Source organism: Ambystoma mexicanum, chromosome 3q (genome assembly GCF_040938575.1).
Source record: "Ambystoma mexicanum isolate Mex_15411 chromosome 3q, UKY_AmexF1_1, whole genome shotgun sequence".
Taxonomy (NCBI): domain Eukaryota; kingdom Metazoa; phylum Chordata; class Amphibia; order Caudata; family Ambystomatidae; genus Ambystoma; species Ambystoma mexicanum.
Window position 1 is genome coordinate 642,107,237 of NC_090926.1, and position 15,526 is coordinate 642,122,762.

The 15,526-nt window shown below is 46.0% G+C and overlaps 1 protein-coding gene across 2 annotated transcripts in view; it reads right to left on the minus strand.

Moving 5' to 3' along the window:
• Positions 1 to 15,526, minus strand: part of WDR45B (WD repeat domain 45B) — a 1,026,954-nt gene that overhangs the window by 582,777 nt on the left and 428,651 nt on the right. For both annotated transcript variants that reach the window (XM_069654530.1, XM_069654532.1), the window contains one exon: positions 13,956 to 14,043. In XM_069654530.1, coding sequence (XP_069510631.1) covers positions 13,956 to 14,043 — 88 coding nt within the window. The remainder of the gene's footprint in view (positions 1 to 13,955; positions 14,044 to 15,526) is intronic.

Genomic DNA, 15,526 nt, shown 5'->3' on the forward strand with positions numbered 1-15,526 from the left:
GGTATGGGCTGGTGGCAGCTCCATGCTGGATTTGACAGGTGCACGGAGTATCCTCCATTTTGGGATACCCCGGCCCTGCCATTGGGATCAGTTGATTCCTGATGGAAAACAAGATGACTCCGGTGGCCTCTTGCTTTCTATTACCCATTACCTTGTTTTCCCAAAGTCCTGGGAATCCCTGACTCTGTCCCTTCCCCCTGACTGGCGGTTGGATGGAAGTGCCATATATGGTGTTGTTGTGAAGGCCCAGTCAGACTAGCTGGAGCCTTCCCGGTGATGTATGTTGTGGGTACCTCCTGTGGGTGGGACCTGGGTGAATAGAGTGTGAGATGAATATGCATTCTGTGTTGTGGGTGTCTAGTATCTGTTGGCTGACACAATGACCAAGACAACCCTGCCCGAAACCGGAATGAATGCAGCTTGGAGTGTTGAATGGCTCGGTACTTGTCCCAATGCACATAACTTGTTGCGAGTGTCTGGAGAGGAGTGAATGACCTGAAAACCTTGTGTGCCCGATTGGCTGCCTGCCTGCATGAATGCCCGTAGTCGTGATTGGATGCTTGAGTGTGACCCAGCGGAATGAATGGGAGAGCAACAGTATATCTGGGGACCTCTCACTGCTAGGAATCGTGCTGAAGTCCATTACAACGAGTAACTGGATTAACTGACGCTTGACCTTGAAGACCTGCTGGACGAGAAGAATTGCTGCTGCTCTCCTTCACAATCTGAATGCTGCTGTGCCTCCAAGGACTGACCCAGAGAGGACCCGGTAAGGCGCCCTCTTCCCGAGCTACGAGGGACCATCGTGCACAGCTGATCTTTGCCAACGCTCCCTGGTAGACAGACCTTCGACAGGCTGCCGACTCGATACAGGGACTGCTGCGGAACTCCAAGGAGAAGCACCCGGACTGTTGTCCGCCACTGTCGACGACCGCCATCGCCGACCTGACCCTCCGTGCTCCCGTTTGCCTAAGAACTTCAACTGATCATCGGACGCTCTCGTCTGCATTGTCACCCGCTTGTCTGCCGCTGGAAAAGGCCTGACCGTCGATGCGCCGAGGAGCATCCACCGGTGGGGGGTCCGCCACCTACAGACCGCAGAGACGCCGACGACTCGACGCCCTTGCTGGGCCACAGTTCTTCATCATCTCTTTGCGGTCCAGAACTATTGTCACCGAGGTGCCCCGCACGCCTCTTCCTTGCAGGACGCCAACGCTCTGTCGTCGACGAGCACCGCTAGGAACGAAGCTGCCACTTTCCGGCCATAGTTCACCCTGTTCACCGTCGGACGTTCAACGACCCATGACTCCTGCCTTAAAGGGAGGGCACTCAAGAAGGGCCGTCGATTCCCCGACACTGAACGGCAAGTTCCCCGACACCTCTCGACTATCCGTGGCTCCCGCCTGAAAGGGAGGCACTCAAGAAGGATCGGTCGGCGCATCGTTGGGGTACATTGGGGGGGTAAAACCTTAAGTAAGACTATTAAACATTTGGACTGGGCTTGTGCTATATATCTTTATTTACAGGTTGCCCAGGTGGGGGGGGATCTCCACACAGAACTGTGTCTAGGTAACGGGGCCAGCATTCTGCCTATTGTTTCAACCATCTTACATTCCTGCCTCTCTCTATTGCTGGTTTACTCGTTATTGATCTGTGTGACATTTTAACTGTACAGTTGATGCACTTTAATGAGATTTGATAACATTAGTGGTACCACTCTAGACGTGTATATATTTATCATTATTGACGTCCAAGTACAAAGTGCGTTATTGTGATCGTGTACATACCTTTGAATATTAATTATATAAAGACTGTGTTTTCAGTAATACAGTGTGTGGACATTCCTTTGTGGGGGTTCGGGGACTACCCTGTACTTAAGAACCAGCCCGCATCACCTCCTGAGAAGCTAGGCCTTGATTGCTCGTCCATTGCTACCGTAATAGAGAATCTTGGCTGGGGTCTGCTGTGCCTCTCCTCTACCATATAAAGAGCGGAAGTACAGACACCCCCTACCGGTCTTTACACCCTGTTACAAGAAACATCTTTGTCCATAGGATGAATATAGTCTAAAAGTAAAAATGTTCCTGAGCAATTTCTGGACTCTGGTCTCGGGCAGGGTAAAGAAAAGGGGTACAGCAGTTATTATAGGAAGACGCTCCCTTTGTAGACCACAAGGTGGTGCGGGACAGAAGTCTGCTATATATGTGTGAAAGGACAGAGGTCTGCTATATAGGTGTGAAAGGTAAACTGTTTTGACATGTACTAACATTTACCCTTCTGTACGCTCCCAATGAAAAAAAGGATAATTTGCAGTTGGTCTTTCCTACCGTGAGCCTCAGCCTTTTTTTCGAAGGACATATAAATAAAAGGTGAGGATTTTAATCTGGTTCCCAACCCGATAATGGATAAAACACTGCCACCTGCAAAAGTGTATTTTAAAAATGCACTGGCTTAGCTAAAGCGTTGAGAAAATTGGGGCAGATGCATCTTTGGAGTTTCTTTTTCTCACACAGACACAAAAGACTATGCCCACTTCTCGTATGTACACAACAATGGATTTGTTTTTATTATCTACGCCACTGATGCCCTGCATTAACAAAATCCGAATTAGGACCAGAGTTCTATCGGACAATGCTCCTGTAGGGAAGAGCTTATCCATAAACCGTATGACACTGCCATGGAAATTATACGATGCAATACTCAGAGATCCTGTCCTTCAGAAGGATATAGCACAAGCGATAATCTAGTACTTTAAATAAACTTCTGCTGTGGATAGTAAGGCTGTCTCTCCATATGGAAAGTCATGAAAGCAGTGATCAATGGGGAGCTCAAATTATATGGCAGCATACAGAGAGAAAGGCTACATAAGCAGAAAGGATCTTTGAAATCACTTAAAAATCACAGTGTCTAGCTTGAAAAGCACCTAGCAGACAGAACGTCCCAAGCCATCATTAGGATCAGACAACTTTATTGTGCTAAAGGGAGTAAGACTAATAGCATTTTAGTGTATAAATTGTGGATGTTAAAAACTGGGATTAATATTTTGGGTTTGACAGAAAGGGTACAAAACAGTATGCAGAGGATAAGAAGGCAGTTTTTTGGCGGGTCAGAAGAAGGTTGCAGACAAGGTGATGACATTTCAAATGAGTGTTTTATTAAGTAAGAAAAGAGCCTATCTTTGCCTATTTCTATGTGGGTGTTCCCTGCCCAGTAAATAACTAAGGCGCTCGTCAGTTATCAGGAAATTTACAAATGACATAACTGACCCTACCACTATTATAACAAACTAAGGTCAGGTGAATGCTTCCCTTCTGCTGATTATCTCTTTGGGCAATGGTTCTCCTTCTGCTTGCGAGTTCTTACTATAGGATATTCTTAAATAGTCTCTCGGCATCCTCTGCACGAGTTCTTGTAATTCTTTCACCAGGTCTTTGAGACTTTCCTTCTCTTGAGGGGTTGTTCTAGAGAAACCCCTATTTGCACTTTGTGTTATCCTTTGATTGCAGCTAGCAGATCTTGGAGGTTTCTGTAACATACACTTTCTTATGAGTGGTATGTTGTCTTGGCAATACATGTCTCACCTTAGTTGCTGGGATTTGTTTTGTATATCTTTTCCCTTCGGTGCGTCTCTGGACTTTACATCATAGACTTTTCTTTCTGATATGTTCCATTCTCTGTTTCTCAAACCTGGGAATACTTTCCCTCCTTCCCAGGTTATTGGTCGCCAGATATTAATGATCTCTTTCTCAGATTCAATCGAGGTTCTGTTTCTCATATTATTAAAGTTCACCTTCATCAACTTTACATTCAATACTTCGTCAATTTCACTGGGACGAGTGTCTCCTGTTGAATAACGATTCCCCGGCGGCCTCCCAGTCCTCCCGCTACCCCAGTTACCTCTGGTTTTACTGGGGAACTTCTCCAGAGTTTGCACTCGCTCAGTTCTTCTTGTTCATTCTGCCTCGTTAGCAGTTTTTTTCCACTGGTTCGCCAGTCGCAGACCTCTCTTGCTCAGCGTCCTGCTATCATTGCGGGTAAGCTGCTTGTTCGCAGAATTTTCAGACTGATGGTTTCGACGGACGGGCATACAGCCCACCACAAAGTCACTGTGGTCACGCCACCACCGGGATAGGTATCCCCTTCTTTCCAGTCTCTTGCTGTGGGCAAACGCTGGGAATCCAGTGCTCCCTTCTGGCTGTCGGAACACTTTTGAAAGTTGAGGACTCGGTGCCTCTTCTCGACTCCGGCTCTCTCGGATAATATGTTTTCAGAGGGGTGGGGGGCCTGCTTGCGTATGCGTCTCTCATCCTCGCATTGGCTCGGTGTGTCCTCCTTTTTCAGTACACTCGTCCCAGTTGAGTGGCTGTCTCTCTCTAAAGAGACAGAACCCTTTTCCTGGTGGCAACAACATATTTTAGTTTTGCCTTCAGCCAAGTGTCCGCATTTTATATTGTTCTTCAGGTCAGACAGTCCCATGAATGTTACCATGGAGAATGGCTTACAGAGTTCCTCAAAGGAACGGGAGTCATTGTCCCGTAAGGGGGAGCCTCTCTCAGTCCAAACCGCTACAGAGGGTCTAGCGAAAAGGGCACACCTCCATAGCCACAAAGGGGGAGGCTCCCCTTTGGGGAGAAGGGACAAATTCCCCCAATTCGCCACAAGAGAGATAATAGAACAAGACTTTTCCGCTTTGACGTTGGGTTACCAACTAAGCCCAGATAAATAGGAATAGGTTGCTTCAGCAGGGTTACCTCAATGTCAGATTAAGAACGAAGTGTTGGAAAACCCGATTCAAGAAAGAAAATAGAAAATGCCATTATTCAAATCAAGTCATTTTATACGACCTTTAAATCCCAAATAATTCAGACCATGGAAGTGATGTTCAATTCCTTTTTAATATCTGGGACAATTACAATGGCAGAATGCTCCACAATTTTAATATTGAAACATATTAAGAATCCTGTGCACTGCAGCACTTTTAGGCCAATAATTAACTGACATTGATTTATTCCAAAATCCATGCCACCAGATTGATGAGTTTTATCTTCGCATATAAACTTTCACAGGCAGGTTTTACAGTAGACAGGAGTGAGCAAGACAATATAGGAAAGGTTCTCAACTTGATAAAGCTTGGCAGGGGAATGGTGATGATCACTCTAGACTCTGATAAGGTGTTTGATGGACCTAATTGGACCTTTATAGGTTTAGTTCTTAGGGGTTTTACATTTTGATCCTCTATTCTCAACTCTAGTGCTGGCAAACCTCTGGACACATTCCACTAAAATGTTCCTAAATGGGAATTATACGAAAACTATAGCTATATAGGGTGCCTGTCAGAGCCCCCCGAGCCTCTCATCTACCTTGATTTTTTCGATGTTAATAGAGCCCTTAGTAAAGAGATTTTGAGGCAATGGGGTGATTGGGTGAGGGAGATTACGATGGCCGATAGATCACATAAGGCCTCGTTATATGTGGATATCATGAGGACATTAATGAATATTCATGCATCCCTCTCAGCTCTGATGGTGGAACTGAATGACTACAAATTGGCTTCCGGTTTACAGTTAATTATTCTGAATCAAAAGTTCTAAATATCTCTATTCCCCAAGTTCTGATACTTCATTTGAGGGTGATTTGCCTGTTGCAGTGGGAGGATGCTATGGCGTACTTGGAAAAATAGGTTCCATCATACTCAAGATCTTTAGCGGGTCAATTGCCCAAATTTCTTTAAAGAACTAGGAGAGGATATTGTTAGATAGGGTAATGAAGAGATATCTTGGATGGGCCAGTTCATGGCAATTGAAAAGACCCTAATCTCTAAATTTTTATATCATGGAATTGACCCTCCCGGTCAAGATTCCTGAAATTTCCATACATACAAAGATTTTCACTTTTATACATGGGATGAGGGGGTTTATTTATTTATTGTTCATTTATAACGCGCTTAATACCAGTGAGTGGTTTCTAATCGTGGGATTGGGATTCGAACCTGTGTTGCACCGTGTTGTCTTGCTTCCAAGACAAACGCATTGCCCTCTTTCCTTCATTCATTGCAAAAAGCTAAGAATTCCAAAAAAAGGTATTGATGACCGATATAAAAAGTGGAGGTCCAAGCGTCCCAGAGCTCTACATATAAAAGCGGGCAGTGCACATTTGGACAAGGAAGGCACGGTGTGAAATGGATCCACATTGGCCAGGGAATGTCTCAGATTCCCCTTTTTCAATGACCTTTTGCAAATATGTTTAAGCTCTCGAAGGATAATCCATTATTATTAGCTACTAGAGCCTCAATCCAATACTGGAATAGTGCCCTTCGATGGTTGGGGGGGGGGGGTTCAACCAGGATTGGACCTCTTGTCACCCCCCAGGCAACCCAGAGTTTTCATCAGGCATGATAAAGGTAGCATTACAGCATTGGGAAACAGAGGGTGGGGAAAAGAAGGACTACCAAAGTTATATCATCTATATGATAGGGGGAACACCGCTGACATATGAGGAATGCAAAGAAAAATTCCAATTAGATGAGAGACAGAAAGAGAGACTGAGAGCAAGAGGTGTTTCACTGTACCCATTTGAGCCATTTGGTATCATAACAGCAGAGCACAGAAATAGGTAGACAGTTAGCAGCAGCAGCAACGCTCACATACTCCGCAGGCCTTCATAAAGCTAAGGTGTCAACCCTTTAAAAAAGATTGGATTGTAGTAATACTGCTGAGAAACATGCCATCATGGATGAATGGGAAAACACTTGACGCTTTTTGGAGAGGAACCATACTTTTTCGAGATGCACTATAAATAGAGAAGAACAAGTTACTTCTTACCTTGTAACGTTCTTTCGATGGGATGTTCCTCCGACGTATTCCTTATCTTAGATATCTCTTTCCAGCTTTTATGGCCTCGGAAATTTTTTCTCTCTAGAGGGCGCTGCGCGTCGAAGTCCGCCAAGTCGATGTCCCTCAACAGCCGCCGTATCGACGTCGACGTCATCCTGCCTATAAAGGCCGCGCGCAGCGTCCGTTGCTCAGTTCCGTTTTGTAGCCCACAATAATTCTTTCTGGACTAGACTAATCACCCTGAAGGAGCGTAAGCTGCAACAACAAGGGAAGTAGTACTGCGGGGATGGATGGGAGGGTCGATAAGGAATACGTCGGAGGAACATCCTATCGAAAGAACGTTACAAGGTAAGAAGTAACTTGTTCTTCGAAGGGATAGTGTCCTCCGACGTATTCCTTATCTTAGATAGGCTCCCATAGCAGTATTCTATTATTGGAGGTGGGAGTACTGACTTCATGCTTCCTCTTATTGATGAATAGAGTGCAATACTGTCTTTCCAAACCTAGTTTCCTGACTGGAGGAGGAATCCAAGTTGTAAAACCGTGTAAAGGTATGGACGGACGACCATGTGGCAGCCGCACATATGTCTCGAACCGGCACTCTTCTTTTGAGGGCCGATGAAGCTGCGATACCTCTGGTCGAATGAGCCCTAAGATTTTGAGGGGGCTCTTTTCCTGCCAGTTTATAACATTCCAAAATGGCTAAAATAATCCATCTGGAAATGGTCTGCTTAGTTATCGGTAGCCCCAGCTTGTGACCTGCGTAGCCTACAAACAGCTGGTCTGCTTGTCTTATCCTAGCCAGTCTACTAATGTAAAAACTTAAAGCCCTTCTTGGGTCCAGCCTGTGTAACCTCTCTTCCTCTTTCCCCGGATGGGGAGGAGGATAGAAAGATGGAAGGGTAATCTTCTGTGTGATATGAAATTCAGAAACCACCTTTGGGAGGAAATTAGGCTTCACTTGCAGAACAACTTTGTCTTTGTGAAAGATTGTACGAGGGGGTTTACAAGAAAGAGCTTGTAACTCGCTCACCCTTCTAGCAGATGTAAGTGCTACTAATAAAGCAGTCTTAAGGGTAAGAAAACTTAACGAACAAGACTGGAGTGGTTCGAAAGGTGTGCCCATCAGGAAAGTTAGGACTAAATTTAAATCCCATAGGGGAACCTGGAATGGTCTTGGGGGATAAACGTTAGTTAACCCCTTTAGAAACTGTATTACCAAGGGTAACTTGAAATAGGATGGTTCTTCCGCAGTGCGCTTAAAGATGGATAGCGCTGCGAGATAGCCCTTGATAGTGCCAACTTGAAGGCCTGAATTTGCCAAGTAGAGTAGACAGGATAACACCGTTGGTGTACCACATGAAAAGGGGTCGATATTCTCTTCTCTACACCAGCTGCAAAATCTGTTCCAACGGCAGCGGTATAAAGATTTTGTTGCTGGCCTTCTTGCCGAAAGGAACACCTCCATAACGTCATCAGGGAGGTCCCAATCCTTGTACCTCAGCCTTTCAGAAGCCAAGCGTGAAGGTTGAGGGTTTTGATGTCTGGATGGAGAACCTGACCTCCCTTCTGTGAGAGCAGATTCTCTCTGAGTGGAAGTCGAATTGGAGGGCAGATGGACAAGTCTAGAAGGTCCGGGTACCACGTTCTCCTGGCCCAATCCGGGGCAATTAGGATCATTGTTTTCCGGAATCTTCTCAACCTCCTGATCATTTGAGGAATGACAGGGATTGGTGGAAACGCGTACAGGAGTGGAAACTCCCAGTCCACTATGAACGCGGCTCCCAGAGCTCCTCTCGGGGGAAATTCCCTTGAACAGAACAGATCGCACTTCCTGTTGACACTGGTGGCGAACAGATCCACCTGAGGGGTTCCCCAAAGGGCGAAGATCTCTTGAAGGACTTCCTGAGCTAGTTCCCACTCGTGGGAGACTGTGCTCTGCCTGCTCAGAGCATCCGCTGTCAAGTTCTTCTCTCCGGCTAGGTGAACTGCCGATAGAGAGATTCCTTCTTGGATTGCCCAAAACCAGAGCTGCATCGCCTCTCTGCACAGTGGTAGTGATCCTACGCCTCCTCTTTTGTTGAGGTAATGCATGGCCACTGTGTTGTCCGTCATTATCAGGACATTCTTTCCTTGTACAGATGGCAGAAAAGCCTTCAGCGCAAGTCTGATGGCCCTCAGCTCTAACAGGTTGATATGTAGTCTGGACTCCGATGGAGACCAATGACCGCTGATCGTCAAGTCGTTGGCGTGGGCTCCCCACCCCGTAAGTGAGGCATCCGTGACTACTGTTATCTCCGGCCAAGGTTGCCAAAACTGCTCTCCTTTCAGAATGTTCTCCTGACAGGCCCACCACTGAAGGTCTAGAGCCACCCTGTCGGGAACCTGAAGAAGATCTGTCATTCTCCCTGAGAATTTTGACCACTGAGTTCTCAGTGCCCACTGGAGAGATCTCATTCTCAGGCGAGCCTCTGGCACTAGGAATGCATGATGCCATGAGGCCTAGCAACCTCAAAAAGTCGAAGGCTGGGAGACGTTGGGCATTTTGAAACTTGGTGACCATCTGTAGAATATCTTGAGCCCTCACCTCTGGTGGCGAGGCTTTTCCCAGGGAAGTGTCCAGGATCGCTCCGATGAACTGGAGTCTCTGCGATGGTATCATTTGTGACTTCTTTAAATTGAGGGAGAAGCCCAGTCTGTGAAGGGAGTGGCAAACATAATCTAGCTGGATCTGAGCTTGTTCCAAAGATACAGCTCTGATCAACCAATCATCCAGGTAGGGGTAGACGTGAATCCCTTCCCTCCTTAGACTTGCAGCCACTACCGACATTAACTTGGTGAAGACCCTCGGGGCAGAGGTCAGCCCAAAAGGCAGAACTCGAAATTGATAATGAGAGTTGCCAATTGCGAACCTCAGGTATTTCCTGTGTTTGAGATGGATTGGCACATGGAAATAAGCGTCCTGAAGGTCCAGAGATACCAACCAGTCCTGGAACTGAAGGGCCTGAAGGATCTGAGAGAGAGTTACCATCTTGAATTTGTCTTTCCTGAGGAATTTGTTCAATTCCCGCAAGTCCAAGATGGGTCTCAGTCCTCCGTCTTTCTTTGGTATGAGAAAGTAAGGGGAGTACCAGCCCTTGTTCCTCTCCGCTACAGGTACCGGTTCTATGGCACCTTTCTCTAGCAAGTCTAAAATTTCCTGCAAGAGGAGTGGATCTGGAGCTTTTTGAGAGCTGATCCCCGGTGGATGACTCTGAGGTATGCGTAGGAGAGGCAGGCAGTAACCTTGTGCAACTGTCTCCAATGCCCAAGCATCTGACATGATAGCCTGCCATTCCGCCAGATGTTGAGTTAACCTGCCTCCTACAGGTGTCTTGTGAGGGAAGTCCTCAGAGTGGTTTAGGGGCGGCTGATGCAGATGCCGATGGTAAAGAGGCACCTGCTGTTGCTGCGGCTTTTGAATATCTACCCCGTCCACCTCGGGTAGTTCTTCTTTGTCCCCTTTGAGCCGGTCGTCCTCTACCTCTTCCGAATGCGGAGTAGAAGCGAAAAGACTTGCCTCTCACAGAGGTTTCTGTGGGACGAAAAGGTGTCTGACGGATTGCAGCGCCTAGGGATTTTGCTGCTGCCTTTGATGTTTGCAGTTTTTCTAAACGGTCATCCGCCTTTTTCCCAAACAAAGAAGAGCCATCAAATGGCATGTTCAAGAGCCTGGCTTGCACATCTGGGGCAAAACCAGACTTTCTCAACCAAGCAAATCTCCTGGTTGTTGTACTTGCCGCCATTGCTCTGCTGATACTGTCAGCCGAGTCAATGCCCGCCTGGAGGGATTCGCACATAGCGTCTTTACCGTCCCTTATGATATTTAGGAACGCCTCCCTTTCTTCTCCCTCCGGGATGCAGTCAGCCGCTGTAGAAGCACACTCCCAAAGTGTATGGCTAAATCTAGCAAGGGTGCAAGTAGCATTAATAGATTTTAACGCCATGCTACATGCCGAAAAGACTTTCTTAGCCATAGCATCGTATTTCTTATCGTCCCTGTCCTGTGGGATGGTAGGGTAAGCAGTCTTGATGTCGGTAGAAGATGCTGCCTGTTCCACCAGACTTTCTGTGGATGGGTGTTTGGACAAAAACTCCGGGTCTGCAGAAGATACCCTGTATTTAGCAGACAGTTTTTTATTTACTGCCGGGACGACATCTGGGGTTTCCCAGTTCGTCATTATTTTTCTTTGAAGAGCTTTATGACAAGGTACTACAGGATCCTCCTGTGGACCTTTATCAAGAATATCCGTGAGGTCATCCTGTTGGAAAGCCGGTGAAGGTGTTAACCACCCCATAAATTCTGTAATCCTGGCCATTAAGGCTCTATAAGGGGTTTCAGCATGCTCCCCCGGGTCTGGCCTAGCGAACTCCACCTCTGGGGAAGTGTCTAAACCACTTGCCTCATATAAGGAATCATGGAGCTCCTTTAATCTGCGTTCCTATGAGGATAACTCCTCTTGAACTGGGGTTGCAGATCCCTGCAACTCAAATGGCTTTTCTTGATCAGACAGTTCTTCCTCTTCCATAATTGAAGACATTGTTCTCAATTGGTCTGAGCTCACAAAGGGTGTGAAACCCATCTCCAAGGCAGAGGGTGCCAAACTTGTCGTAATCGGCCTCGAAAACGTCGACGACGTCGAAGGCTTCGAAAGTGGCGTCGAAAACAAAGGTGGAGGCCTCGAGGTCTTCGATAGAATCGGAATTCTGCTCGAGGATATCGGCAATCTCGACGACATCGACATCGAAGACCTGGGAATAGCCACTGGGTGCGCCGCAACCGTGACTTTCCTTGGCGTCGACGCCGGTGTTGAGGATGGCGTCGAGTCGACAGACCCGTGTGTCGAAGGTCCCTTCGACCTCGCCGTCGAAGACACCGACCTCGGCGTCGACGGAACCTTCGAAGAAGGATTCGTGGTCTTTGCTTTACTCGAGGGTTCGTGACGCGCTCGAGAAGCTTCCTTCGCCGGGTGCTGCAACTCGCAGCGTTTTGGACCTTCGGGTCTTTCGACCAGAGCATCGCTCTCGGCAGTCTTCGAGGGGGTCGAGGCCGCTTTCTCGAAGACGCTCATCATATTTTTCCGGAATTCCTCCCATTCAGCCCGGGAACTATGCTTCGTGGGGCAAGGGATTCTCTTAGGTGAAACAGAGGAAGAGGAGGACGAAGAAGGGGATCTTCGGCGTCTCCTTTTCGAGTGCTTCGATCTCGAAGAGGGATGGGACCCGCTTCGAGACCTGGAGCGCGAATGGTGACGAGGAGACGAATGTCTCGACTTTGTCGAGGAAGAAGAAGCTTTAGAAGTCTTACCTTTTTCCAGCTTCCCCCTATGCTCCTTCAGGGCTTTAGCTGTCATGGACATACAGTCCTCACACTTCGAACAATGGTGTTCAGCTCCCAAACACCACTGACAGACCCTGTGAGGGTCCGTTAGCGACATCTTTTTTCCACAGTCTCAGCATTTTTTAAAGCCGGACCGAGGGGTCGTCGGTTCAGACGAGGAAGCCATCGAGTATGGATCGAATATCTCGAGGAAAATGGAGTAATATATCTACGAAACTGAGCAACGATATTCCGAGGCACTGAGTAAGCGCGGAAAAACAGAACTGAGCAACGGATGCTGAGCGCGGCCTTTATAGGCAGGATGACGTCGATACGGCGGCTGTCGAGGGACGTCGACGCGCAGCGCCCTCTAGAGAGAAAAAATTTCAGAGGCCAGCAAAGCTGGAAAGAGATATCTAAGATAAGGAATACGTCGGAAGACACAATCCCTTCGAATGTACCTTTAAACTTTGCTACAGATGGCACTTGACTCCAACAAGGCTTAAAAAAATGACCTATGTCTACTCCCAAAATTGCTGGAGAGAATATGAAGAATGTGGCAACTTAACCCATTATGTGGTGGACTTGTCCCAAACATCCGGGCTTCTGGATGATGATCTTGGACAGAATTAAATTGATCTGTGGCATGAAATGAAACATGTATCCGTGGTGGTTATGATACCGGGGAGGGAACATATACATTGACAGAGAACAGGATGCACCTCCTAATTACTGCAAAGACCAGGATTGCATACAATTGGAAAAAGGTAGTGGGGGCCCCAATACATATATTTTAATGGGGAAGGATATGAGAGATTTAGGTCATGGAAAAAAGTTACAAATCTCTTATTGAACCAGTTGGAAAAATATTATAATGTGTGGTTACCTTTCACTCAGCATTGTAATGAGAATCCTCTAACTACTATTACAAATAAATAAACTAAACTAATTTGCAAAGTGCTGCTGTTGGTATCTTATGGGGATAGATACTCTGGTTGCGATGGAACTAGTTGGGGAAACCATGTGACACAAGGTCAACTATGTATACTGATTGGGGTATATTATTTGCTGCGGTTTGGGGTTGTTTGATAATCATTACCATGGGCATAAGTTAGTGTATTGCTTCACCTGTGTTGCAACCATAATCATTTTAAATAACCGTGTTTAAAAAAAGAAACATTAATCCAGATGTAGACATCATACTCCCTGTGCTTAGAGACATAGCTTCACCTCACTGAAGACGCTCAAAAAAGCAGAAGCATGTGTCTGGGATTGCTGTTGGAACTCTTGGTCAGAAGAGAATTGCCTATGATTCCGGGGCTGAAAGGTCCATGTGGGCAGGACCAGACTGATATGATGGGCAAAGCAGGCAAAACATGATTGTACACCATCCTGGGAGGGATCTTTCCCACAGGCTATTTAAACCGTGTCCTCCTCACAAGAGGGACGCCAACATTTTTGTCTAGAAATATATATGGTCTAGAGATCGTAGCCACAGAACATCAACATTGTTTTAGTAAATATGAGGGGTGGAAGGAGGAAGCATTGCCCCTGCAACATGCCACATTCTGTGTACACATCTTACCACCACCACGAACGGATGCTCAATCCCCAAGATCCATGTGTCACCACTAGACATTTTATAAATAATTTTCATATGGGGTATTGAAGGTGTTACCACATGACCAAATCCTGTTTTCCATATACATGTTTTTGAAAGGAAACAGAAACAGGTTTAATTTTAGTAATATTGTATGACATACCTATCCCTTCGCAGTTTAACTGCTTTGACTTCTGTGGAAAATTCAATTTCAATGACAGTCTTCTTTTTAAGATCATCCCAGATCATAACTGAAACAGTACAAAAAAAGCACAGAAAAGCATTAAATCACGTTTCTATGCAACGAGCAATAAACATTTGCAGTTCTTAAATCCAAGCACTTGATTAGAACACAGGAAGCACTTCTACTAAGTAATACTACATTTATGCACGTCAATAGAGCTAAGAGTAGTCCTATAGGAATGTTGTTGTGACTGCAGCTACAATGTCAAAAACAGATGCGTCATATTGGAAAGAATATCACAGTTTCTCCACCTTATGTTGAACAATCAATCAATATTTCTTGATCCAATCACAAAGGGAGCATATGTAATGGGAACTGACAGGAAAAGTATTTATCACATACTTAATTAAACCAATCACCTCTGTGAATCACAGAATGGCCTAGTATCCGTAATAAATATAACAAACATGATAAAGTGATAACCAGGGCGCACAGGGGACTATCAGTGCTGTAGAAAGATCCATCATCAACATTAGTGAAAAATAAGATGTTGAGTAGGAAAAAGGACATTATGTTCAGTCTTTCAAAAGATGTCAAAGTATTAAGGTTCCCAGTGATGTTCAGTGCTTTTTTGCATTTTCTGCTCTGCAATGTGCTGTCTTTTGAAACTGAATTCTGCTTAACAAAAATGTTGTACGTAAACATATTTCTCAATGAACAAATTGCACCAACATCAAACCTATGAGGAAAATGATTTAACCAATATTCCACTGAAAACGTTGTCTTACAGAAGAGACAAATAAGAACAGTGCCTACAGCCATGTTCTAGAGATTGTACTTCCATGATGTTCTGATGTCCAAATCACCTCATAACCCTCCCTCGGGCGGGCCCAAGTGTGATGAAATACAAGTTAGACTAATTTTGCAGCATGAAGCAACTCTACTAAACGGGAGGGGTAATCGGCCCTTTGAACATGGGGCCATCCGCACTGTTGAAGATGAAAGCATTAATTAGTCCCTTTCTAAAGTCAAGAGTAACAGGCAATCTGAATCTAAGCCATAGTGAGAAGCACCTCTCATCTTTGGGATCACGACATCTGTGCTTTCAACTTGCATTCCGCCAGAAACTTTAAACCGTGGAAGAGTTGCGGTCTGGCCTAAAGGCCACCTCCAATTTGGTACCAGGGTTAATGGTAGCTGCAAGACTGGTCTTTTGTCTGTTGCCACCTTTGAGTTTAGTGTCGGGCAATCTCCTCCTTCCATTCTAGAGTATAGACTCCCCTCTGGACCGCATGTACACTGATCTTTGTGCCAAAGACACCTCCTACTCTAGTCTCATGCTCTCATTCACTTGCCTCCCTTGTCCGGTTCTACTGATGCATGAGAACAGCTTACTAATTTCACTGACCATCATGCCACGAACAGAATGCTGCCAATGACTGCTTGCCATAAAGCTCTTCCACAACGGTTAGTTCCCATCTGAACAGGCCATCTGTTGATAACTTGGCCTCCTTTTCAAAACGTACGTTGTTGCTCCAATTTCTTTTTGT